Raw genomic sequence first — 26,380 nt, 5'->3', positions numbered from 1 at the left:
TTCTTTTTTTTTTTTATATTCTTTTTTTATTTATTTTTTAGGAGCCCTGTTTGGGGGCTTTGGTGAAATATCAGTGGTCTAAACAGACCCCTGATGTCTAACTTTTGAGACACAGAAAGGGACTGAGGACAGAGATTCCTCAGTCCCTTTCTCTACAGCCAGGCAGCAGGGGGAATCTGCACAGTACAGGGTGATTAGGGTGTGCCCAGGCACACCTTACACCCTATGTGCGCACGCCTATGCGTATAGTGTCTTTATACTACCTGCCTGGAGTTTGCATGTTCTCCCTGTGCCTGCCTGGGTTTCCTCCCACACTCCAAAGATATGTTGGTAGGTTAATTGGCTCTTGTCTAAATTGTCCCTAGTGTAAGTATAAATGTGTGTAATGCCCCGTACACACGATGAGATGATCATCCGTTATTTTTTTGCATGCTAATCGCACATCGAATCTGATGAGTTTACTGAAGTCACGAAAATTCTCGTACAACATAATCAAAATTTCTAAGAGATGTCATGTGTTCGAACGACAGCTTACTTAAACAAAAATCATATGCTCTGGCATTGTACGAAAAAAAAAAAATCTGTGCATGTCTGTTAGAATAATATCGGATGAACTGTCATGATTGGCTCTCGAAAACTCTGTACTATCGCTTCGAAAGCGACATTTTTCGTACGATTTTCGGATGGTGTGTACGGGGGGCATTAGGGACCTTAGATTGTGAGCTCCTTGAGGGCGAAGACTGATCTACTAAATGTACAGGTTTGTTTTTTATTTTCTAAATAGGTTACTTTAATGTAGTGCATTGTTGGTTCACTTACCTTTTCCTTCAATTTCCCTTCTAAATGTTTTTTTTCTTTGTTTTCTTTGTCTGAATTTCTCACTTCTTGTTCCTCCTCAGTAAGCTGTTCAGTAAGCTGTTCTAAATGACTTTCCACCGCTCGGATTATGGTGGAAAGCTTACTGAGGAGAAACAGGAAGTGATGAATTCAAACAAAGAAAAAAAAAAACATTTAGAAGGGAAATCGAAGGAAAAAGGTAAGTGAACCAAAAATGCACTAGCTTAAAGGAACCAATTTATAAAATAAAAGACGAACCTTTACAACTCCTTTAAGGAAAACCGGCCCATCACTTTCAGCCACTAGTGAAAAAACTAAGAACTCACAAAGTGAGGTAGGATTATAGGGGAGGTGTGTCCTCAAAAGGTTGCCAGTGCCCAATTGCTTGAAGGTATGTACTTATAACCCATGGTGCACAAGTATGTTGCCTGTATCCTGTACGATTAAGATATAGCCTTTCACGATGGGTTAGAGAGGTTGAGAGAAAGGAATGGGATATTTTTTGGGCTTTAAAAATGCTTTTCATTTTAGAGGTTCATTTTATTTCAAACTTCTGTCTATGAGGGTTCTGGAGAGCTGCCTATACTGTGCTGCCAGATGTCATTATCAATTGTAAGCTAGATTTAAACACTGTCTGCTCTAACAATGGGTATTGGTAAATAATTTACAAGCTTGCCTTCTACACTGTATGTAAATGAGAGAAAGCTGAGACCGTCCTTAGCCTTTCTATTTGGACAAGCTTACTTTGAACCTTTTCAGGAATGCTTGATGCCTACCATTACACCTACTCTGAAGAAACATCTAAAAATAATTTTTTTTTGGTATGCTGTGTGAATGGGATTACAATGAATTTTTCGGATTTTTACTGTACAGATAGATGTGATGTAAAGGTATGGTGAGACACTTGATAACCTCCCCTAAAAGTTCTCACCTGTGAGCTTGGTATATGCTTCCATGTCTTCCACAGATTCAGAGATACTCATTTTGCCTTTTGACCCTTGTATCTTGATATAGGGATCTGCTTTTACGAAGGCTTCCATAATCCTAGAGAAAGAAGCAGAAAAGGGAAAGATCTCAGCAAAAATAAATAAATGCATTTAGGCATATATATATATATTGTCATCTGTATGGAAGAATTTTCCAATCCCGGCCCCAAAAATCATGCATGTTTAGTAGACCTCTTGACAGAAATGATTAACAAGTGTGGTCCTTCTGTTGCTCATTAGAGCCCTATGAACTACATCCTACCGACTAGGGATGAGCTCCATGTGCAGAGTCCGCCAAGAAGTCAGCACTGCTAATCACAGGCAGGGAGACATTGTCCCAATGCATGCTTTACCGCTGTTTAACCACTTCAATACCAGACACTTACACCCCCTTCCGACCCAGGCCAATTTTCAGCTTTCAGCGCTGTCACACTTTGAATGACAATTGCGCAGTCATGCTACACTGTACCCAAACAATTTTTTTTTTATCATTTTGTTCCCTTTCTTTTGGTGGTATTTGATCACTGCTGGGGTTTTTAATTTTTGCGCAACAAATAAAAAAAGTTTTTGTTTCTGTTATAACATTTTGTAAATAAGCAAGTTTTCTCCTTCAGTAACGGGCACTGATATGGCTGCACTGACGGGCACTCATAGGCGGCACTAATGGATGGCACTGATGGGCATCACTGATCTGGCAGGCATCCATAATTGTGCCAGTCAGTGCCCATTTGTGGAAACTAATTGGCATATGTTGGGCATGTTGTGGCAATCCTTGTGGCCATGGGGGACGTACCTGGTCATCCCACATGAAGGGGGGTTTCCTGGTGGCATCGCTGGTGGTCCAGTGTGGGCATCCACGGGGGAGGGGGTGCGCTGGTAATTGTTTACCAGCGCAGACCCCCCCTGTCAGAAGAGCCGCCGATCGGCTGTCAGACTGACACACCACTGATCGCTGCGGCGGCAGTTATTCTTTCTGGACGTCATATGATGCCCAGTCAGGATAACTGAACCACTTCCCAGCCGTCATTTTGCTATAGGCCGGGCGGGAAGTGGTTAAGCGGCACTTTGCCACCGCTAGCGGGGCGCTTTTAGCCCCCCAAGAAGGGGTTAAAAGCGCCGCTGCTGAAGTGCTTTGACAGCGCTTTGGCAGAGCTGCCCTTTGATTTCAATGGGCAGGGCGGTTTGGGAGCAGTGTATACACCGCTCCCGCACAGCCCTAAAGATGCTGCATGTAGGACTATGTTTAACATCCTGTAAGCGCACTACACCAGTGTGAAAGCACTCGGGCTATACCTCATTTCACAGCTCTTCTCAGCGATCACATGATCGGCTGGGCTTTCTTCTCTCCCCGTCTGATAGATGCAGCGGGCGGGGCCGAGATTTCCCTGCTGACATCACTCAGGAAAGGAAAGAGAGAGACAGCCGATCATGTTATCGCTAAGAAGAGCTGTGAAATGAGGTATAGCAGACTTTCTTTTTTTTATAAATCACTCACACAGGGGCTCACAGGATTAGAACTCAGAGGGGATGGTATGAAGATGTTAAAGTTATTTGAGCAGCAGGGGCTGAGGGGGCTGAGGGGGCAGGCACTGTCACAAGCTGACAGGCAGAGAGGGGAGGGGGAGAGAGCACAGAGCTGTGGATGACGGAGGCACGTACGGATGACCCTGGTGTAAGCATACAGGGGGGGAGGGTATAGCCAGGCAGGATCAGCCAGGTGTTACAGGGGGCCAAATGACACAACACAAGCACTGTGCTGTATAAAATACTTTAAAAGGAACAGGATCTTTTTTTTTTTTTAGGGGAAGGGGGGGTTTAACAAACGCTGTAATGTTCTGTTTGTATTTCTTTTGAAATCACCTTAAAACAAGATAAAAAAATTCAACTGGTTATTTAAAAACAATGCAAAAAAAAAAAAATCGTAAAATAGACTGCTTTAAAAATTATACAAAAAAATGTAATGAAGTTAAATATTCAAAATATAAAAAGTGTGATTGCTTTACATTATCTCAATGATGTTGTTAACTTTATGCTGGTATGCCCTCCGGTGAAGACTGTTCCGTGTGTAAAACATATTATACAGATTGTCAACTTCCTAAAACACAGGAGAGAGAGAGAGAGAGAGAGAGAGAGCATCCATATTAAAAAAAAAAGTTCAGGATTTTTGGTTTACCTGTAAAATCTTTTACTTGCAGTACATCACAGGACATCGTCTTCATTGTCATGACTACCTGGGTTCTGCCACCACCTTCAGATGAATGAACATTTGCCAAAAAAAGGCATATTTTCCTTCCCAGGCATAACCCTTTCCAGCTCAGCTAAGCCTCTAAGAGAGGTCCCTGAAGTTCCAGCAGACCAATTGCAAAAACCAGCCCTATTACCCAAAGCATCATACACAGACAAGATGTTGGGATAAGAACCAAAGGAATGACTGTTTATTGAAATGCAGACACATAGGCCCGGATTCACGTAGCACTTACGCAGATGTATCTTGAGATACGCCGCGTAAGTGCACATATGCGCCGTCATATCTATGCGCCGGACTCTGAAAGCTAGATACGCCTGAAAATAGGCTTCTTACGACCGACGTAACTTGCCTACGCCAGCATATCGTGGGCGCATAGTTATGCTGGACACCCCATTGCAAATGAGGGAGATACGTCGATTCACGAACGTAGATGCGCCCGGCGCATAATATACGCGGTTTGCGTAAAAATTTACGTCCGGCGTAAAGTTATTCCCCATATAGGAGGCGCAAGTCATGTTAAGGTATGGACCAGGGAACACAGCCTTCATTTTTTACATCGTTTACGTAGTACGTGAATAGGGCTGGGCGTAGGTTATGTTCACGTCGTAGGCAGTGATTCGATGTATCTTAGGCATTCGTTCCGACGTGATTCTGAGCATGCGCACTGGGTTGCGTCCACAGGACGGCGCATGCGCCGTACGTGATTCGTATCTTTATGACGCTCAGTCCTTCATTTACATGGGGTCACGCCTCATTAGCATGCCTCACGCCCATTTCCACCTACGCTGGCTTACGCCGGGGAAACCCAGCGTATGTTTGGGAGCAAGTGCTTTGTGAATACTGTGCTTGCCTCTCTGCGCTGCGTCGGCGTAGCGTATATTCGATACGCTGCGCCGGCATAACTATGCACCAAGGTATGTGAATCCGGGCCATACTTTATACCCCACAGGAGGACATTCCCCTCTTTAGGATATTAGCATGACAATGCAAACTTCAAACACCAATCCAATTAAAAGCTAACTAACAGTGTACTTAACTAAACAGTAATCTAATCTAACAGTAAGCTAATCAAACAAACATATAACTTCACACAATAATTTGGTTACAAGGTGAAGTGGACACAATACTAGTAGACAGACAGAAATAGGGGTGGACTGGCAACTCATGGGGCCCCCGGTCAATAGGAGATAATGGGGACCCACAGTATACACACTCACACACACACAAACACACAGTATACACAAAACACACTGAGAAGGTACTGGAGAGGTGGGGCAGCTATAATCTTGGGATTTTAAGACCAAAAGGATGTCGGTAAGGGACATTTCAGGGACAGATGTAAAAACAAAAAAACCCACAGATTTTTTACATACTGTCCCTGGTTTTAAATGAGGCTGGCAACCCTGATGGGGCTCCCTAGTGGCATGGGGCCCTCGGGCAATGCCCGAGTGCCTGAATGGTCAGTCCGCCCCTGGACAGAAAAATTAGGTGTCTCAATAACTGCACACCTAGGAGGAACCCAATGGAAGAGACACACTTAAAGTGGAGGTCCACACAAAAATGGAACCTCCGCTTTTTGGAACCCACTCCGATGTCACATTTGGTACCTTTCAGGGGGAGGGATGGCAGATACCTGTATCATACAGGTATTTGCACCCACTTTTGGGCATAGACACCCACAGAATCTGCGGGGGTCTATGCCACTTCCTGTCCCTTCTGTCTTCTGAGAGACACACGGATCCCAGAGGACAGCAGGGACCATTCAGCGTGACTCACGCATGCGCAGTAGGAAACTCGGAATGGATTCCCTTACAGAAGATGGTGGCGACAGCATCCAAGGACCAAGCGACGGGTTGGCCTCGGGTGCCAACATCGCGGGCACCATGGACAGGTAAGTGTCCTCATTTTAAAAGCCAGCAGCTGCAGTATTTGTAGCTGCTGACTTTAAAAAGAAAAAATTGGCGGACCTCCGCTTTAATAAACACAGAACACCTTAACAGACTATAGCAGGAGACCCCCAGCACCAGGTTGCTTGAGCTGATTATAACAACATCTCCTCAGAGTCTCACAGTCTGAAGCAGTCATTGCTGGTTTGGACCTAGAGACCCCAAATATGTATATGGGTCCTCCAGTTCTTAGAGTCTGTGTTTTGGGGAAACATGGACTTGAATCTGAAGCAAGACCACTCCAAGGGTACCCAGGCACACACCTCCTTAAAATCCAGGGCCCATAGTCAGTGGGTAGGAGGCTTGCCCCTAGACACCTCCAAAAGCCTCTGTCCAAGTTGGGTCTGTCAGTCGGGAAATGCGTAGGGCGGAGCTGTCTATGTGATGTCATGCCGCCACGTCGGTCTCTGAGGTACAAAAATAAAGAAAGAGATTAGGACTTCTAGCAAGGGCCACTCACAAATCCACCGATTTTAAACAGCATTAAGGCACCAATCCTCCGTTAACCGCTCAGCTTAGTGATGTACTCTCCTCATTCGGATCTGTAGTCCGTCCCGCTCGTAACTCCTCCCCCACGCGTTACGTCACTAGACACATGACTAAGTCACGTGTGCTAGAAGTCCTAATCTCTTTCTTTATTTTTGTTCATACATATTTGCGCTATGAGAACCTTCTCTTCTGTTTGTTTCCTATGAGCTCTGTCAGTGTGGAGGAGGCGCTGCACATATATGAAACAGGAGCCGTAGAGTGTGAACACATCGCACATCTCTCAAATCATTTGTTTTGGGTGTTGTCCACAGGAGAAGCACTGTTACACGTCTATGTAATTGGACTAATTGTTTGGATTTGTTTTTCATCTCTTTTCTTTTTTTGCATACACTTTTGGTTCATTAGAGTATTGAACCATTACGGTTTTCACATTATTTGAGTTAATATTCAGCGCATATTTTTTTTTATATATATATATATATATATATATATATATATATATATATATATATTTGCACTACTTTGTTTGACATACATCACACTATATGCTGCGTTTATTATTTGGTAATTTTTTTGATGTCATAATTTTGAATATTTAATTAGCGCTGTAGTACTATATTTTTTACCTTTATAGTTTATTTCAAATTACTACACTTTCTTTTTTGCTCTTATGGCAATTGTGGCACCACGGTATCCCAAGGAGAAGTTTAAATTGTGCATCTTTACCCAAGTTGGTTTTCCCAAGGAAATGCTCACAGATCACGGCACACAGTTCATGTCTCGCTTGATGGAATGTTTGTGTCAGAAGATGCAGGTAGAGTATATCATGGCCAGTCCCTACCATCCATAGACAAATGGGCTGTGTGAGCGATTCAACGGCACTTTAAAGCAGATGCTTAAAGTGTTTGTGAAATCTCAAGGAAGGGACTGGGAATGGTATCTACCCCACCTGCTCTTTGCCGTGAAGTGCCCCAGGCATCGATAGCATTCTTTCCCTTTTAGCTTCTGTATGGGAGAAGGGTCCGCGGACACCTCAATCATATTTCGAGAGGCCTCGGAGGGGCAGAATATTGGTCCAGAAGTCTTATTGGTAGATTATGTACTAAAACTTTGGGAGAAAATAGGCACTCTGATGGCCTTGGTGCTGGAAAATCTTACACAGGTCCAAGCTACCCAGAAACAATGGTATGACCGGACTGTCCGGGAGAGGGTGTATAAGGTAGGCCAGAAGGTTTGGGTACAGATTCCTCTGTGGCAGAACAAGCTGCATGAGATGTACAATACACTGTACGTGAGAAAAGGAGTGATGTGACCTACGTGGTATCCCTTGATGACCGTGGTAATCAGCTCAAATTGTACCATGTGAACATGATGAAGGCGCAACATGACAGATCAACCTGTGCTCTCCCAGTCTGGAGTCTGTTACCAGAGGGTGAGGCTGAGCCACTGGTGTATTTCCTGGCTGCCACCAAGGAGCCAGACTCCCTTAGGGAGTTGCAGATCAACCCCCAACTAACTTCAGGGCAACAAATTGGACTGTCTGGGGAGCTGGAGCCCCATCAGGATACCGTCACCTTCCAGCCTAGCCTAACTAACCTAGCTGTCCACCATGTGGACACAGGGACCCACAAACTTTCTACACAGGCTAGTGTATAGGGTTTCCTTTAAGGTTCAGGTAGACATTAAAAGTAAGATCGATGAAATGCTAGAACTAGGGGTAATACAGAACTCTGAGTGCATGTAGAGCTGGTGCCAAAACAAGACAAGACCAGACCACAAGGTTTTGCAAAGACTATTGGAAACTGAATGCAATTTCAGTTTTTGATTCCTACCCAATGCCCAGGATCGATTAATTATTGGACAAGCTGGCCAACGGCCGCTATCTGACAATCATGGACCTAAGCCGCGGATACTGGCAAAGCCCTCTGACCCCTGAGACTCGGGAGAGATCTGCCTATGGCCTCATTCAATGTTATGGCATTCGGGATATAGAATGCTCCAGCCACCTTCCAAAAGGTCGTGAACAGTATGCTGGAAGGGGTAGAACACTGCGCTGTGGCCTATCTACACATTATTGCCGTGTTCAGTGCAGCTTGTGAGGAACACTTACAACATCTAACAAAAGTCTTGAGGAAGATCACAGCATATATATATATATATATATATATATATATATATATATATATATATATATATATATATATATATATATATATATATATTAAAATTTAAAATGAATGTACCGTAATTACATTTAATGTCACAATCACATAGAATAATCCACGATTTTGAGAAACACCATATATCAATAAATAATAATATACATTAATTATACGAGATTAACATACCAAATATAATAATAATAAAGTATTTAATAGACATAATTAATTGACATGATTGGTACAAGGAAATCAAAATAGATACAGATCATCATATAGACATGATTAACAAGATAAATTCATGACTTAATCATACATCCGATATACAGGCCAATATATATGATAATATTAAAAAAAAATTAAATGTATTATTTAAACAGGCCAGCCAGCAGATCACTTCGGATGTTCCCATCACCAGGAAGGGACCCCCATTCATACCACTTTCATATTCATACACAAACCTCTATGGCTTGCAGAGGGTCAATAGGCCTATATAAAAAATTGGCTTTTTTTCAGCACATTACACTTTATTTGTGCACCTTGGACTTTTATATTCTTATATTTTCTATGCATGTCTTTGTTCATCATGCAATAAGTTATTGATAGTTTCTTTTTTGTACTGAGTTATCATTTAGATTATCACGCATTTTTTGCATGTTTGCACTTTTTTCAATCTTATTCAATTTAGGATCTGCGGGTGTGTATTTTGCACTTTACCTTTGTCACAGCACTTGCTGGTAAGGTTTTTTTCCGCAGAGATTACTTTTAGTTTTTTTCTCTTTGTATTCAGCACCCAGAATTTTGTTCTACATACTTTTTAGCAATCAGCACCAAATATTTGGAACATTTTCCTTTATTGGAGAGTTTTGCACATTATACCACATTTTAACAGCTTGGCACCATTTCTATATACAATGGGGGTAATCCACAAAGATCCGGCGTAACTTAATTTTTCCCATTTAAGTTACACTGCCTTAAAATTTCTACCCAAGTGCCCGATCCACAAAGCACTTACCTAGAAATTTTTAGCTGTGTAACTTAAATTCCGCCGGCGCAAGGCGTTCCTCTTTTCATGGGGGCGATTCCCATTTAAATTAGGTGTGCTAAATCCCCCGGCGGAATTCAAATTACGCGGCTAGGGGGAGTGTACTATTTAAATCCGGCGCCCCCCGCGCCGATTTAATTGCGCATGCGCCGCCAGCTAAATTTCCCAGCAAGCATTGCTCCAAATGACGTCGCTAGGACGTCATTGGTTTCGGCGTGAGCGTAATTTGCGTCCGGCCGTATTCTGAAACAACGTAAAAATGCAAAACTCGGCGCGGGAACGACGGCCATACTTAACATAGGATACGCCTCACATAGCAGGGGTAACTATACGCCGGAAAAAGGCGAACGCAAGCGACGTAAACAAAAGCGACGGGCGGGCGTTCGTTTCTGAATCGGCGTAAATGCTCATTAGCATATTTGACGCGTAAAAGACACGGAAGCGCCATCTAGCGGCCGGCCTGGAATTGCAGCCTAAGATCCGACGGTGTAAGTCACTAACACCTGTCGGATCTTAGGCATATCTATGCGTAACTGATTCTATGAATGAGTCGCATAGATACGACCGGCCGGCCTTAGAGATACGACGGCGTATCAGGAGATACGCCGTCGTATCTCCTATCTGAATCTGGGCCAGTGTTTATATCACTTGGTGTAATTTCTTAGCGCAACAATTGATATGTTTTGTCTGTTTTTTTTCCACTTGTCTATTGGTTTTGTAGCTGCTTACCATCCTAGATAGCGCGGAATTATTTTGTATTTGTCACCCTTACTGCTTCACAGCTGAAGGGCCAGAGGCTCAATCTTCACCTCTTATTATGGGCATGCCACACAGGGCCTTCAGAGTCCTGATTCCCCCTCAGGGGATTTCTGCCCTGAACCTTTAGCATCCTATAAACAAGGTCACCAGATAGCAAGTATCCTAGACATCATTGCCTGCAGGATCCAGTGCTGAACAGCAACCTTACAGCTCATCCCTGCATCTCCATGTGGAGTCTGAGTATTATCCCTCTGGGCCTCAGGCAACCAATCTGGAGCAAGTCTTTCCATAACTCAATAAGCAAAACCGGCCATAAAAACTGGATACTAAAACCAATATAAAAGAATCTTCAGAGAGACCTCACAGGAACATCCATCACCTAAGGACACTAGTAAAAAAAATGGAGGCATTCGCTGATCTGGGAGGAGGTTTGGCTTTTTTGGTCAGTGTCCATTCACCTGACAGTGAATAAATATGAAGACACCTTGTGTCCTGTGATGTACGATTAAGAAATGCTTTCTATGCACTGGCGCATAAGCTGTACATGATCAAGAGCTCGGGTTTGTGTCAAACAGCTATTTCAAAACACAACCATCTATATCTACCAAAATCACGGTGAGATGAATTACGTACATGGCATGGAGACTTACCTTATCCCTAAAACATATTTGCTTCCGGTTATCAACCTCACAGACTCTGGCAAATTTAAGACATCGCATATGATCAAAATTATTTGCAATACCCAAGTGATGGCAGTCTCTGTTGGAAAAGCAATGCGTTAAGTAATAAGACATAAATGGCACACTTAAAACATTGGTAATGCTCTACTCCGACTAGGGACGAACCATTTGTAATTTGTGTATTTCCACCTTCGTGGCCAAATTTAAAACACTGTTTGGTGTCCCAATTTACATGGCATACTTTTTTGTTGCTTTATATCTTTTACTTTTTAGATCTTTCTAAGGAGAAGGCCTTGTGGCAGATTGCAAACATTTTTTGCCTGTCACAGACTGGGGACTCACTGAGTTATACTTCACTAAAAGAGAAGTGTAGTGTGACAGACCACTTGGCACCCCACCAAACAGTGCCTCTTGGCCTCCAAACCCTTCCAGCAGACAGAGCTAATACCAGCCCTTTTACCCCAAGTATCGTATACAGACAAGATGTAGAGGTAAAAGCATTATTACCCAAAACATCACACATGAGGTAAAGTTGACACAAGACTAATCCCATCATCTAGGAACCTCCAAGAGGATTAGCCGACAGAAACAATAGGTGACTTAACTCAACCAACAATGGCAATTCACACCTAGGAGGCACACAATGGCAGAGACACACTTAAACACAACACCTAGTAAACAGATTATAGCAGGAGACCCCAGCATCAGGATGTTTTGAGCTGATTATATAAAGCAGTCATTGCTGATTTGGGCACAGAGTTCCCCTGCTCTACCCCTCCAGTGCTTAGTGTAGTGCTGGGCTGTAGAAGGGGTGGAAGGCTGGCTCAGGCATCTGGGCGAATCCTAACATGATAGTCGGGATCCCTGCAGAGCCTAGATTGGCTCTGTGATGACAGCGGCCTTTAACCTGCTGTCGGCTGAATCTGGGTCACAGGAATGCAGAAGTGCACTCCTGTGACCCACAGGAGAAGTATGGAAAAATAGCTTTGACCATACTTCTCCTTTAACATACAACACAAGAGGCCAGCTTCTAGATTTCTAAACTTTAGTTCGGCTTTATGTACACTAGCAGCTCCTAAACTTAAGTTTAGGAGCTTTTGGTGTTTTTTTGACACAGCTCCTAAACTGTTTTTCATAAAAACCCATAGGGTTGATTTACTAAAAGGCAAACAGACTGTGCAGTTGCTCCAGAGCTTCATATATGAGGTAAAGCTAAAAACAGCATTTTTCCTAGCACATGATTGGATGATGGAAGTCAGCATTCTGCTCATTTACTAAGCTCTGGAGCAGCTGCACTTGCAGAATACAACTGCACTTTGCAAAGTGAACAGTCTATGTGCCTATAGTAAATCAACCCCTATGTATCAATGTACACAGTGCCGATCCTGCCCTCCCCGGGGCCCTAAGCAAAATGACATGTCACATTAAAGTTGAGAAGCGGGGGGGGGGGGGCTACCGAAAGTGACATGTCACATTAAAGATTAAAGTTGAGAAGCGGGGGGAGGGGGTGTTCTGCTGTCGGAAATGACATCTTACATTAAAGTGAGAAGCGGAGGGTGCTGACTTCTTACCTCTTCTCCCATGCAGCCAGCGAGTTAAGAAGCGGGGTGAGGGGCCGAAAATGACTTCTCACCAGGCAGGGCCTCTAGTAATTTTGGGGGCCCTCCGCAGCTTTGCGGGGCCCTAAGCGGCTTGCATAGTGAGCCTATAGGGCGGATCGGCCCTGAATGTACACATAGGCTTTTAGCAGAGTTTATAGGAACTGCTGCGGTTAGGTGAGGTTCAACCTCCCTCTCCTGAATGCAGAAGAATTGCGTTCAAGCTAGAAATGTTTTGAGGACTTTAGCCCGAGACGAGATGACGGCTACTTGATGGCTGAATGGCCACATGCAGATATGCTGGCCAAACATTTATTTTCAGGAGATAGATTCCTGTCTCTGAAAGAACTTGAGAGGATGTCCCTAACAAAAAAAAAAATTCCCATATTTGCTTATTTTCAATTGAGAAACTTTCTAGATAATCCGAAGGTCAGGGGTTGTTTTACGAAATCGTCCACAGTGCTTGAATCATTATGCTCTAGTAAATCACCTCAGAGACATGCGATTTCGATGCTATATGCATCCATGTTTAGGGCACCCTTCGTGTCTATGCAGGCGGAATGGGCCTCCTGGGAAACCCGGCTGGGTAGACCAGTTGAGAAGAAAGCATGGGAGAAGATCAACTGGTTTATTTTCAAAGGCTCACTGAGCGTAAGCATTCAGGAGAATAGCTACAAGATTAGCTACAAGATTAGGACACGGTGGTATAGGACGCCGGATATTGTACACAAGTTTTCTCCCTCAGTGCCGGATAGGTGCTGGAGATGTGGGAGGGCTTTAGGCACTTTGCTTCATATCTGGTGGGAATGCTCCCCGATTCAGCCATATTGGCAAAAGGTGCACGACGTGACAATAGCGGTCTCTACGCTTCCCCTGGAGTTTTCACCAGCACAGTATCTGCTTCATCTCTCGAAAATTTCCAAAAAGCGGTATCGCAATTCGATAGCGATACATATGATCAATGCAGCCAGACTATGTGTTCCTGTACACTGGAGAGCCATGGCGCCACCTACTATTAAAGAATGGGTGGCACGCATTAACCATATTGCAGCGATTGAGGAATTCATATGCACTGCACATGATAAAATCTCCAACTTCACCTATGTTTGGAAGGAGTGGTTTGAGTTCCGAAACACAGCAGAGTACCAAACTTTTGCGGAATACAGGCTAATTATGAACCCTACAGGTACGCCTGACTGGCGACTGGTTTGGGACACCGCCAGCTTAAGGCGCTTTCACTGTGATGTAGACGGCAGGGGTAGTGGGCCTTCCCACCTACCTCCTCAAGTGTTACTTTTTGAGAAATGATGCTCTCCCCCATCTTGGGTCCCCCTTTTTCCCCCCCCTTTTTTTTCTCTTTCTTCTCTCTCTCAAAGTTCTCAAGGTTGGACGGCAGGGGTGGGCAGGGTGGTCCTGAGTTGGCCCCCTCGCTCTCCCCTTTTAAAGCAAGAGGATCCTAGTTGTGATTGTGGGACCAAGCTAGGCAGATGAGGGGTCTGGGTTGGTTGTTGTCTCTAGGAGGACATAGAGGCCCCTGAATAAGAACGAGCTGCTGTGTTACTTCTAGGACTCGCTACCATCTCCGTTAGGAAGTATATACAGACGAGATGGCTTATGCGGAGTATCCGTTTGTTCTCCGATATGTGCCTTACACACTAGCTTAGTACCCTTATCCCTAATGTGAACATTTTGTTATGGATCCTCTTGTGAGGGCTTGTTATATCTGTCGATATTATTGTCATCTCTGTAACATTGTTACTGTTTTTTTTTTTTTTCCAATAAAATCTTTATGGTAAAAAAAAAATTTTGACCCCAAAACGTGGCAAAAATCACGCTGAGATTTTGCTGCATTTTTCCACGGCCAATGAAGGCCAAGTGTACATGAAGCCTTAAGATAGATACAGTAGTGTTCAAATCTAGTTTACAACGGAGAATAAGGAGCTGCCAGGACAATACAGACAGGGTTAATTATTTTATGTTACCCTACAGACCCCTCCTAAACATTACAAAGCAAGGAAAGGTTGGTACATGGTTTAAGCAAGCAAAAAGTTTAAAAGGGTAACCATGTAACAAAATTAAAGTAGATGTTATCCCATATCACAGTTTGGCTGTAAAAGTGAAAATACACCTTAACAGGTTTAGCACACTTAAAGTGGAGTTTCCATCAAAAAATGTTTTTTCCCTTATAGTGCACATTAGACCTAAAAAAATAAAGAAAAAATTATAATTTTACTCACCTGGAAATGCCTCTTGCTATGCGGTCCCACGAATTCTGCATTCGGATTCACCTAGGATCTTGTCGTCAGCTCCCTCGGCTCCTCAGAACGCTAATGCTCCTGGGAAATGTGTGTCATCATTTCCCAGGATGCCGTGCGCTTCCCATACGGCGATTCATTGAAGATTTCGCCGCCATTTGAATCTCCCGGCTAGTTATTGTTTATGGGTTGCCATCACAAAGGCGTGCACTTCCACCACCGCTGCTCGTTGTGATGGAAACCCGAGAGGTTGACGGTGCGGCGCTGCTGCCGTCTTGGGCATGCACGAGAATGGGGCGGGACGGGCGGCCCTTTAGCAATCGTCACCAGCGGATTCCCGGAAAGTAATTGCTTATGGGTTTCACAATGCCTACAAGCAAAATGACACCGATCTGCACACCAGATTATAAAGTGTTAGATGTGAAGAAGTCAGCGGAACAACTGCGTTTTTTTTAACTAGTAAGTGACCGTATGTCTAGCATAACAATGATTGATGAAAGGACATACTTTGAAAAAATGCAAATTGTGGTTGGAACCCCGCTTTAAATATAATTTACTAAACATTTAATACATATGAAGAAGTACCCAAACGCTATTGTAGGGTGGAGGTTTTCAATGCAGCAAGACAGCTTGTCAACACAATATATCTTTTTTTTTTTTTTACTTTATAATCTTTTCTAGAAAGAGTGGAGTGTGTCCTGGAAAAACATGAGAACTGTTGAGCCGCCAGATTCCACGTTCTCCATATGTCTATTAGCCCGGCCTCTATCAAGAATAGGGAAAATCTGTCGTAAACGACAGCACTCGTTTGGGTCTTATGAGAAAACCTATCCACCTTTCGGTCCAAAACCATATTAAAATCATGCATTATAAATTGGCACACCTGGTTTACCCAGAACAAACTTCACCAACCTATACAAAATTAAAGTGTCAAAACGAGGAGGAACATATAAATTGGCCAACACATAGGTTCTATTTTCTATTGAACAATACAAAAAAACAAAAAAAAAAGTAGCATCCCAATTCATTCAGTCTAAATCTGCCTGCAGGTGAACATTACCCCAGACCTAATCAGGATACTCACCCCCCTAGAATAAGAGGTGTGAACTGAGTGGTACTGGGTTCAAAATTCACCCCCAGCCCAGATGCGGTATATACACATGAGTAAGGTGCGTCTCCTGTAGGCAGAGTAATCCCACCCCATACATTTTTGCTAAAGAAAGAACTGCTGTTCTTTTAACAAGATCTCCCAAACACTCCAAGAACATATAGTTCATTTTTTTGCCTGCATAGGATTAACCATTTGACCATTTAATGTACAACGAATGCATATAATTCAAAATATCCACTCCCAACTTGTGTAATTTCCATATACTTTGTGTGATCTTTCTTATTAACCAATACCTTTTATTCCCATTTTTCCCCTCAGTGATACTTTAGTGACAAAATATTTCTCATTTAAGATATATTTAAATCCTCACACATCCCCACGTATCCCTTTCATACCTTACAGACCATCCATGCCTCATTCCCCAATTCACTCACCACCCTCCTGGGTCCTCTCTGGAGACTTCCAAAGTGGCCTTCCCGTGTGCTCAAGATAACAGTCATTATTTCCCTTGTGTATAACCAGTGGCGTAGCGTAAGGGGTGCCCCCCAAACAACATTTGGTGGGCAACATTCCGCACCAGTGAGTGTCACCCCCCCCCCCCCATCATCCTAATTTCGATCTCCGCCATGTTTAATTTCAGGCGGGCCCCTGGCGCTCTGTAAAATAGCGAATGGGGTGTCACGTGCAACAGGCGGGGCTGGCCTGTCCTCGATCGCTGGTAAGCTGGGCTGGCCTCCACTTAGCTGTGTGCAGCGGTTGTCTCCTCCACCACCACCGGACCAGATCGTTTTCCCATCGTGGCAGGCAGTGTGACAGACCGCAGTGGCAGAGCAGATGGAAGAAAAGCAGGTGAGAGACCCAGTAAGTCTGGTCAGTGTATAGTGTAGTGGTACGGTCAGTGTGTAGTGGTCAGTGTGTAGTGTAGTGGTATGGTCAGTGTGTAGTGGTATGGTCAGTGTGTTTAGTGTTCAAGCACTATATGGACTATTTAATTATTTACTTTGAAATTTATTTATTCATTTATTTAGCCCTGCAATTATGTATGTTTTTGCACAATTGGTATTGTTGTGATATTGCAAGCAGCTTTATTTCACTTAGGTTATTATCACCTGTGCAGTAATTTTTACTTTGATTGCCATGGTAACAAGGAAGCCAATACTTTTGGAGATCATGTTACATGGAGACTGGCGGTTTTGGGTGTATTAACCTTCTTATTTATATATTTTTTTGATCATGTATGCAATATACATACAGTCTCTTTTACCCCACCAACACCAGCATGTCATCCTCCAAGACACTGTGGCAAAAAATTAGATATCCAAAACACTCACCATGCCTCCCACCAACAACCCTGGGTTGTCCACTTTCCAAAAAGGGTCATTTGTACTGTCGTGGCATTTTAACCACTTAAGCCCCGGACCATATTGCTGCCTAAAGACCCAAGGGGTTTTTACAGTTCGGGACTGCGTCGCTTTAACAGACAATTGCGCGGTCGTGCGACGTGGCTCCCAAACAAAATTGGCGTCCTTTTTTCCCCACAAATAGAGCTTTCTTTTGGTGGTATTTGATCACCTCTGCGGTTTTAATTTTTTGCGCTATAAACAAAAATAGAGCGACAATTTTGCAAAAAATGAAATATTTTTTACTTTTTGCTGTAATAAATATCCCCCAAAAACATATATACATTTTTTTTTCCCCTCAGTTTAGGCCGATACGTATTCTACCTATTTTTGGTAAAAAAAAACGCAATAATCGTTTATCGGTTGGTTTGCGCAAAATTTATAGCGTTTACAAAATAGGGGATAGTTTTTTTGCATTTTTTTTTTTTTTTTTTTTTTTTTTTACTACTAATGGCGGCGATCAGCGATTTTTTTCGTGACTGCGACATTATGGCAGACACTTCGGACAATTTTGACACATTTTTGGGACAATTGTCATTTTCACAGCAAAAAATGCATTTAAATTGCATTCTTTATTGTGAAAATGACAGTTGCAGTTTGGGAGTTAAACACAGGGGGCGCTGTAGGATTTAGGGATCACTGTGTGTGTGTGTTTACTAGTGTAGGGGGGTGTGGCTGTAGGATTGACAACATCGATCGAGTCTTCCCTATAAAAGGGATCACTCGATCGATGCGCCGCCATAGTGAAGCACGGGGAAGCCGTGTTTACATACGGCTCTCCCCGTTCTTCAGCTCCGGGGAGCGATCGCGACGGAGAGGCTAAAAACAAATAGCCGCGCCGTCGTCCCGGATCGCTCCCCGAGCGGACCCGACCTCCGCATGTACCGGGGGGGGGGTCCCGATCGGACCCCCCACCCACATCTAGCAGAGGACGTACAGGTACGTACATGTGCCTGTCCGTGCCATTCTGCTGACGTATATGTACATGAGGAGGTCGGGAAGTGGTTAAGGCCTGAAGAACTAGAAAAAAAAAAATCATAAAAACTTAGATTTTTCCTTTATACAGTGAAAAAAAAAAAAGTTATAAAAAAGTCAATGGTTAACACCAAAAAAGTGCTGTCTCAAAAAAGAATATATAATTTCTTTGGGTATACTTTTGTATGCCCAAGTATGTGTCAGTTAAACATTCACAGCACTAAAAAAAAATTACCTGGAAGGGAAAAGGGGTAGAACATGCTGGTATTGAGGGGATTTAGTGAACTGAAAGCAGTACTAAAAATCTCAAATATTGTTGTTGTTATTATCCTATGTTATGAAGATGCAGCCACCACCACAGCTGGTAAGCTGAAATAATCGTATTTCTGTTCTTGGGTTTAGATATACCCTATTAATCGGCATATAACACGCACCCTAACTTTTAGAGGGAAGTTTCAGGAAAAAAACTTTCCACTGCTCTCTGCGTATAACACGCAGGCACAGTTTACCCTCTATTTTCAGGGTAAAAAAAAAAGAGTGTTATACGCCAATAAATACAGTACTTTAAAGCGATTGTAAAGCCTAGACATATTTTTACCTTACCGTATTCCTTGTATTAAGGTAAGAAATGTCCTAGTATTTGTATCACACCCCCCAAATTCTTACCGGAATCATTCAATCCAGTAGTGTGCGCTGTCTGAGCAGGGCCAAGCCAGGCTGTGTCTGGACACACACAGCCTGGCTTGAAAGCAGGCCTGCAGGTGCACCCCCATAGGAAGCAGCTTTCTATGGTAGCACACAGAGAAGAGAAGCCAAGAGCGACAGTAGGGGACACCAAAAGAGTGAGATTCAGGGCCGCTTTGTGCAATACCATTGTACAGAGCAGTCAAGTATTTTATTTAAAGAATTTTTATATATATATATATATATATACACATACACACACACACACACACACACACATACACATATACATTATATATATATATATATATATTATATATATATATATACACATACATATATATACATACATATATATACATACACACACACACACACACATTGTATATATATATATATATATATATATATATATATATATATATACACACACACATACACACACAGTCATGGCCAAAATTGTTGGCACCCTAGACATTTTTACAGAAAATCAAGAATTTCTCACAGAAAAGTATTGCAGTAACATGTTTTGCTATACACGTTTATTCCCTTTGTGTGCATTGGAACAAAGGAGGCAGCTTGGTCACGTGACGTACCCCCCGTGCTTTGGACTGTCGGAGAGATCGTTTGGCTATACATGTGAGCGGCGGCTTTCATTCCCCAGCGAATCCCACTTAAGAACCGCTTTGAGCGGTGACAGGTCCGCAGCCTCAGTGCCGGGTGGGCACCCTCTAATGTAAGGAGCCATTTGGCTGTTTTTTATGTATATTTTAAAATTTTAATTAAAACGGTATCACGCTATTTGGCTTTCTGGCCTCTCTTCTTTTACATACAATCCCGTGTGAGGTTCTTGGATTTGCAGAGTGGTCTGTCCGTATCTTCATGTGTTGCAGGCACAATCCTGCACAAGCTTAGTTGACCATCTTTTTCAATAAAGGGGTCAACGAGCTCTGGTAAGAGCAAACCTTATCTAAAGCACCTTGGGTGGAATTGAAAATTATACTGAAGCGGTGGTGGCATTTCTTCTTTCACAGAACTACTGTATCAATACAATTGGACTTTGTTCACTGTTCTATTTTATTTTTATATTTTTTGATCATATTTGAATTCACTCGCGTGGTTTCAAGTGCAGCTCCGACTGCAATTGTTGGGACTTATTTATATACCATTTGTGTTATCTATGTTGCAATTTTATTGTTAAACAGATACTTTTTCACGGCACTATACTTATTTTGTAGGGGCCTAGCGCCCTCTATTTATATTCTATTATGTCCACATATCACTTGTGTTATTGAGGAGCAGCTTATAATTTACTTATATACACCTATAAATGTTTGTATATATTTACAAATATCTATATATAATCTTTTTATATATATAGTTAGGCGCGGAATTTCACTTTACACATGCATTGGAACAAAACAAAAAAAAAGGGAGGAAAAAAAGCAAATTGGACATAATGTCACACAAAACTCCAAAAATGGGCTGGTCAAAATTCTTGGCACCCCTAACTGAATATTTGGTTGCACACCCTTTGGAAAAAATAACTGAAATCAGTTGTTTCCTATAACCATCAATAAGCTTCTTATACCTCTCACCCGAAATTTTGGACCACTCTTACTTTGCAAACTGCTCCAGGTCTCTCGTTTTCCCAACAGCAATTTTAAGATCTCTCCAATGGGATTTAGATCTGGACTCATTGCTGGCCACTTTAGAACTCTCCAACGCTTTGTTGCCATCCATTTCTGGGTGCTTTTTGACGTATGTTTGGGGTCATTGTCCTGCTGGAAGACCCAAGATCTCGGATTTAAACCCAGCTTTCTGACACTGGGCTCTACAGTGCGACTAAAAAACCTTTGGTAACCCTCAGATTTTATGATACCTTGCATACATTCAAGGCACCCAGTGCCAGAGGCAGCAAAACAACCCTAAACCATATTTCACTGTAGGTACTGTGTTCTTTTCTTTGTAGGCCTCATTCCGTTTTCGGGAAACAGTAGAATGATGTGCTTTACCAAAAATCTCTATCTTGGTCTCATCTGTCCACAAGACGTTTTCCCAGAAGGATTTTGGCTTACTTAAGTACATTTTGGCAAACTGTCTCTGTGTCAGTAGTGGGGTCCTCCTGGGTCTCCTGCCAAAGTGTTTAATTTAATTTAAATGATGACAGATAGTTTGCGCTGACACTGATGCTCCCTGAGCCTGCAGGACAGCTTGAATTTCTTTGGAACTTCTTTGGGGCAGCATATCCACCATCCGGACCATCCTGCGTTGCAATATTTAATACATTTTTCTCTTCCGTCCATGCCCAGAGAGATTAGCAACAGTGCCATGGGTTGCAAACTTCTTGATAATGTTGCGCACTGTGGACAAAGGCAAATCTAGATCTCTGGAGATGGACTTGAAACCTTGAGATTGTTGATATTTTTCCACAATTTTGGTTCTCAAGTCCTCAGTCAGTTCTCTTCTCCTCTTTCTGTTGTCCATGCTTAGTGTGGCACACACAGACACAAAATGCAAAGACTAAGTGAACTTCTCTCCTTTTTATCTGCTTTCAGGTGTGATTTTTATATTGCCCACACATGTTACTTGCCCCAGGTGAGTTTAAAGGAGCATCACATGCTTTTTTTAAAAAAAATTCTGTTTATTGAAAATTTTTGGCATAACAAAACACACATCCCTTGGTATAACACCAAGTATACCCATTGGTCAACATGACCATGTACATAAAAACAGTGCCATCACAGATGGCAATAGCCGACAGAACACCCACCCTCCCTCCTCTACTCAGTTCCCTTCCCCCTGCAAACCATAGCGCGGGCACCTCTGAAGAAGGATCTCCACCTTGCTCAATAAACGTTACAGATCCCACTCCCGATGCACCTGGAGTAAAATAAAGCGAATACACAAAACAGGAAACTTCAGAAATTATTTAACATTTCTCACTACCCAACCGTCTGATCAGATTCATACCAGGCCCTCCAGACTTTTTCAAATTTTCCCACACACCCCCGAGACAAGTACGTTGCCTTGTAATATGGAAGCATAGCATTCACCAGCCCCTTCCAGAATGCCATCTCCGGGGCCCCCGGACTCCTCCACTTAAGCAAAATAGATTTCTTCCCATAGAACAGGAGGAGAATAGGATGCTGAGTAACGTCCTGTGCGCCCTGGATGGGACCACCTTCTCCACCAAGCCCAGCAAACATACACTTATTTCCCGAGGTACAGGTACCACCAGTACCCCTGCTATACAGGACGTGACCCCAGTCCAAAACTGCTGAATCTGAGGGCAGTCCCAAAACACATGGTGCGCGTCCGCTGGCGAAAAAGTACACCTCCAACATTCAGGGGGCACCGACGGATAGATCGATGCCAGCCTGGCCGGGGTATAAAAGACCCTATGCAGGAATTTAAACTGAATTAGCCGGTCCCTAGCCGCCACCAGAAATGCGTGCCTCAGTCTCAAATACCAGAAGAATTGCGAATTAGGAAGATCATGTTTGGCCTTCAGGAGCATCACATGCTTGAAACAATCTTATTTATCCACAATTTTGAAAGGAGTTTTGTGTGACATTATGTCCAATTTGCTTTTTTCCCCTCCCTTTTTTTGTTTCGTTCCAATACACAAGGGGAATAAACATGTGTATAGAAAAACATGTGTTACTGCAATACTTTTCTGTGAGAAATACTTGATTGTCTGTGGTGCCAACAATTTCGGCCATGACTGTATACACACACACACCTTTACAACTGCGTTAAGCCAATATATTAAAAGCAAAATCTGCAGCCATTTAGAACAAGTAAACAAAGCAGGAAAAAAACACAAGCACACTGCTGTATCTGCACATACATCTAGCTTGCAGAGCACAATGGTAACCACAATGCCCAGAAACTCTGCAAATAGACCCCCAAAAGATATGGCTTGCTCCCTGTTAGTTTCTGAATGTTATGAATAACATTGCTGACCAACAGTGAGATGTGGGAAGCACAAGGTGATAAACCAGGACAAAATAGTTTCAGTATTGCATAGCTCCCAACTGTCCCTGATTTCGAGCAATTGCCTCATTCCTCCTCAATTGTCCCTCATTTTGGTCTGATCTCTATAGATGCATGTAAAATTAACTTTGTATCTATCAAAGTGTTTTCCAGAGCTAAACCTTTCATCCAAATTCAAAATTTCTGCATTTGTAAATTCCAAAAGCCAATATAAAGGAATAGTAGTGGTAAAAAAAAGCACTTGTGGGTTTAACCAATCTTGTTTTTTTGTACAATTCTCCTTTAAGGGGGCGTGGCAAGGGGTGAGTCTTATGCCTGCATGCTTTTGCTGATAGGGGTCCCTCATTCCCATCTCAAAAAGTTGGGAGGTATGGTATTGTAGCTTGCAGTTTATGTTGTCCACAACAGTCACAATAAAGGTCTACTAAAATATGCGAGTACCTGGCAAAGTAGTCCCATTTATCCACATCGATGCCATTTCTTTTGTTAGCCACGATATCATATAAGAAGCTTTTCTCTTCTCTCTGACCTTCATAAGATGACTTTGGTATCTAATTTTTTAAATACACATAGATTTAATTAAATAAAAATATGACAGATACAAGAGAAAGATGTAAACATGCACCAAGAAAAAAAGGGACTTTTGACTTTCCTGTAAATTCTGTATCTTTTAGTACAGTACATGACACTGGATATTCATAAATCTTGGTTTATAGGGCTGGTTCCTTCATATGGACACTGGCAAAGCTTTTGATGACTCACCCCCCTAAGTATCCTCCTATAACCCTACCCCGATATGCGAGTGAGATATAGGTTGGTACATGGTACAGATGGACACTGGCAAAGCTTTTGAGGACACATCCCCAAGGTTTCCTCCTAAAAACCAACTGCCACACTGAGTCCTAAGTTTTGTAACATGCAATGCAGAGTTAAACCGGAACAAAAAAAAGGAGAGGATGGCCTATGCCTTTTACTGTACTTGTCAGGGAAGTACCAGTTATAGCATAGCTCCCAACTGTCTCTGATTTGGAGGGACTGTCCCTGATTAAGAACAAAGTCCCTCTTTCCTCATGTGTCCCGCTCTCTATCGTTTCACATAAAATGCACTAATCTTTCAAAAAGTGTCTACCAGTCCTAAATCTTTCATGCAATTTCTAATTTGCTGCATTGTAAATTTCAAAACGCAGTTAAAAGGAATATTAGTGTTTAAAAAAAAAAAAAAGAAGTACTATTTTTTTGCATAATTCTCCTTTAAGGGGGTGTGACAATAGGGCAAGTCCTATGCCTACATACTTTTGCTAATAGGTGTCCCTCAATCCCAAAACGTTGAGAGGTATGGTTATAGTGCACGTGATGCTCCGAGGCACACTCAAATGCACAGGTGCAGCCCTGCGGGTGCCCATCTTGCAGTGCACAGGTGTGGGTATGTATGCATGCCTGTTCCCATGTTTGACTTCGGTTTTTGACCCGGTTTGCCTTGACCTACATTAAATACTGACCTGCCCTGACCTTGGCCTGTCCCTGGATTTGCTCTGCCTCCAGCTCATCTGCCTGATTATATTGCTGACCTCTGCTTGTATCCTGACCATTCTCTGCCTGCCATCTACGCCTTTATCTGACCGTCTGTTGCCGACCTGGCTCGTCTGACTTTGCATCCATTTATCCACCTGTCCTACCCTGCATATACTACCCGGTCCCTGCTGGCCCTTAACCTGCTGAGTGCTGCCAGGCCTTTCCGCACCTGCTACCTGCCAGCTGTCTGTCACACACCTGCTGCGTGCTGTCTCCACAGTCCAATGGCAGCAAACCTATGATCGGTCTCTGGTAACGCACCTTCTACCCAATGTAATGGCTGGCGGACCATCTTACAGGCACTCATACCTTGCCACGCTCTTGTGGCCACTGTAGCAATATCAGTGGTCCCAGAGCTGAGAGGTTGCCCTCTATACGTCAGGCTCTGCCACAAGATACGTGACAGTATCAGACAGCCATGTCTGATCCTGCAAGAGGGACCTCTCCCATGGATGAGATTTGCCAACACCTTGCAGCCCTCACCCAGGCTGTCACGTCTTTGCAGGAGGAGTACATTCAGCTGGAGGAACATGTGCAATCCTTGGCTACATCTGCGAGTCCTGCCTCAGCTTCCGTCACATACTCCGCTGCAGTAAAATCAGAGACGGCTACTGCACCCACAGAAAATGATGCTGCCTCCTGAACCCAGAGTTCCTACTCCAGAGAGATTCTCAGGTGATTGACGTAAATTTAGTGTTCCGTAACGCATGTCAGCCATGGGTGTAGGAACCCTTAGAAATCTGGGGGGGACAGCATTTTTACTCGCCAGGTATATTCTTATTCAGTAAACTGGGAGTTGTTTATAACGTGTATGTTATTTTGAAGGGTTCTCCCTTGCAGGTAGCGCTCCCAATGCTTCCTGAATGGGAAAGCCTAGCTTTCTTCTCCCTCCCACCTCACTTATGCAAATCCGTATCTCAAGCCAATAAATCAAACTATTAAAGCAATCCAGAGAGGGTAATGCGAAGAGCAATATCCAGCAGTAAAAAAATAAACCATCATAGCATTAGTAAAAATAAACCGACATATAGCATTAGTAAAAAACCAACCCACATAGCATTAGTAAAAAACAATGAATCAAGCAATGCTATGCTGAAATGTTAGTTGATTTTTACTGATGTCCTCCTGATAGTATCAGTAAAACTCAACTAACACATGGCATCCGTAAAAATCAACCGGTATAGCATTAGTAAAAACCAACCCACATGGCATCAGTAAAAATTAACCCACAAGGCATTAGTAAAAACCAACCCACATGGCATAAGTAAAAATCAACCCACATGCCATAAGTAAAAATTAACCCACATGGCATCAGAAAAAATCAACCCACATGGGATTCGTAAAAATCAACCCACGTGGCATTAGTAAAAATCAACCCACATGTCATAAGTAAAAATCATAGGCGTGCGCACAGGGTGTGCCAGGTGTGCCCAGGCACACCCTAATCACACTGTGCAGCACAAATTCCCCCTACTGTGCTGGCTCCCCTCCTGCTTCCCCTCGCAGCGCATCCAGCGTCCCTACTCTCCTCTCCCTCCGGCTGTTGCTGCAGGGATGTTTTAGGTAAGGGGCAGGTAAATATGTAACTTACCGACCCCTTCCCTTTCAACGTGAGTGATCGGTAGTATGTGTTGAGT

At 43.0% G+C, this 26,380-nt stretch overlaps 1 protein-coding gene across 5 annotated transcripts in view; it reads right to left on the bottom strand.

Annotated features, from left to right (window-relative positions):
• Positions 1-26,380, bottom strand: part of LOC120918799 (deoxynucleoside triphosphate triphosphohydrolase SAMHD1-like) — a 135,954-nt gene that overhangs the window by 16,086 nt on the left and 93,488 nt on the right. For all 5 annotated transcript variants that reach the window (XM_040330600.1, XM_040330603.1, XM_040330601.1 and 2 more), the window contains 4 exons: positions 23,613-23,722; positions 11,120-11,228; positions 3,827-3,918; positions 1,769-1,881 (listed from right to left, as the gene is read on the bottom strand). In XM_040330600.1, the coding sequence (XP_040186534.1) occupies positions 1,769-1,881; positions 3,827-3,918; positions 11,120-11,228; positions 23,613-23,722 (424 nt within the window). The remainder of the gene's footprint in view (positions 1-1,768; positions 1,882-3,826; positions 3,919-11,119; positions 11,229-23,612; positions 23,723-26,380) is intronic.

This window comes from Rana temporaria, chromosome 12 (assembly GCF_905171775.1).
Source record: "Rana temporaria chromosome 12, aRanTem1.1, whole genome shotgun sequence".
In the NCBI taxonomy this organism is placed as follows: Eukaryota; Metazoa; Chordata; class Amphibia; order Anura; family Ranidae; genus Rana; species Rana temporaria.
This window is presented reverse-complemented; position numbering and strand designations above follow the sequence as displayed.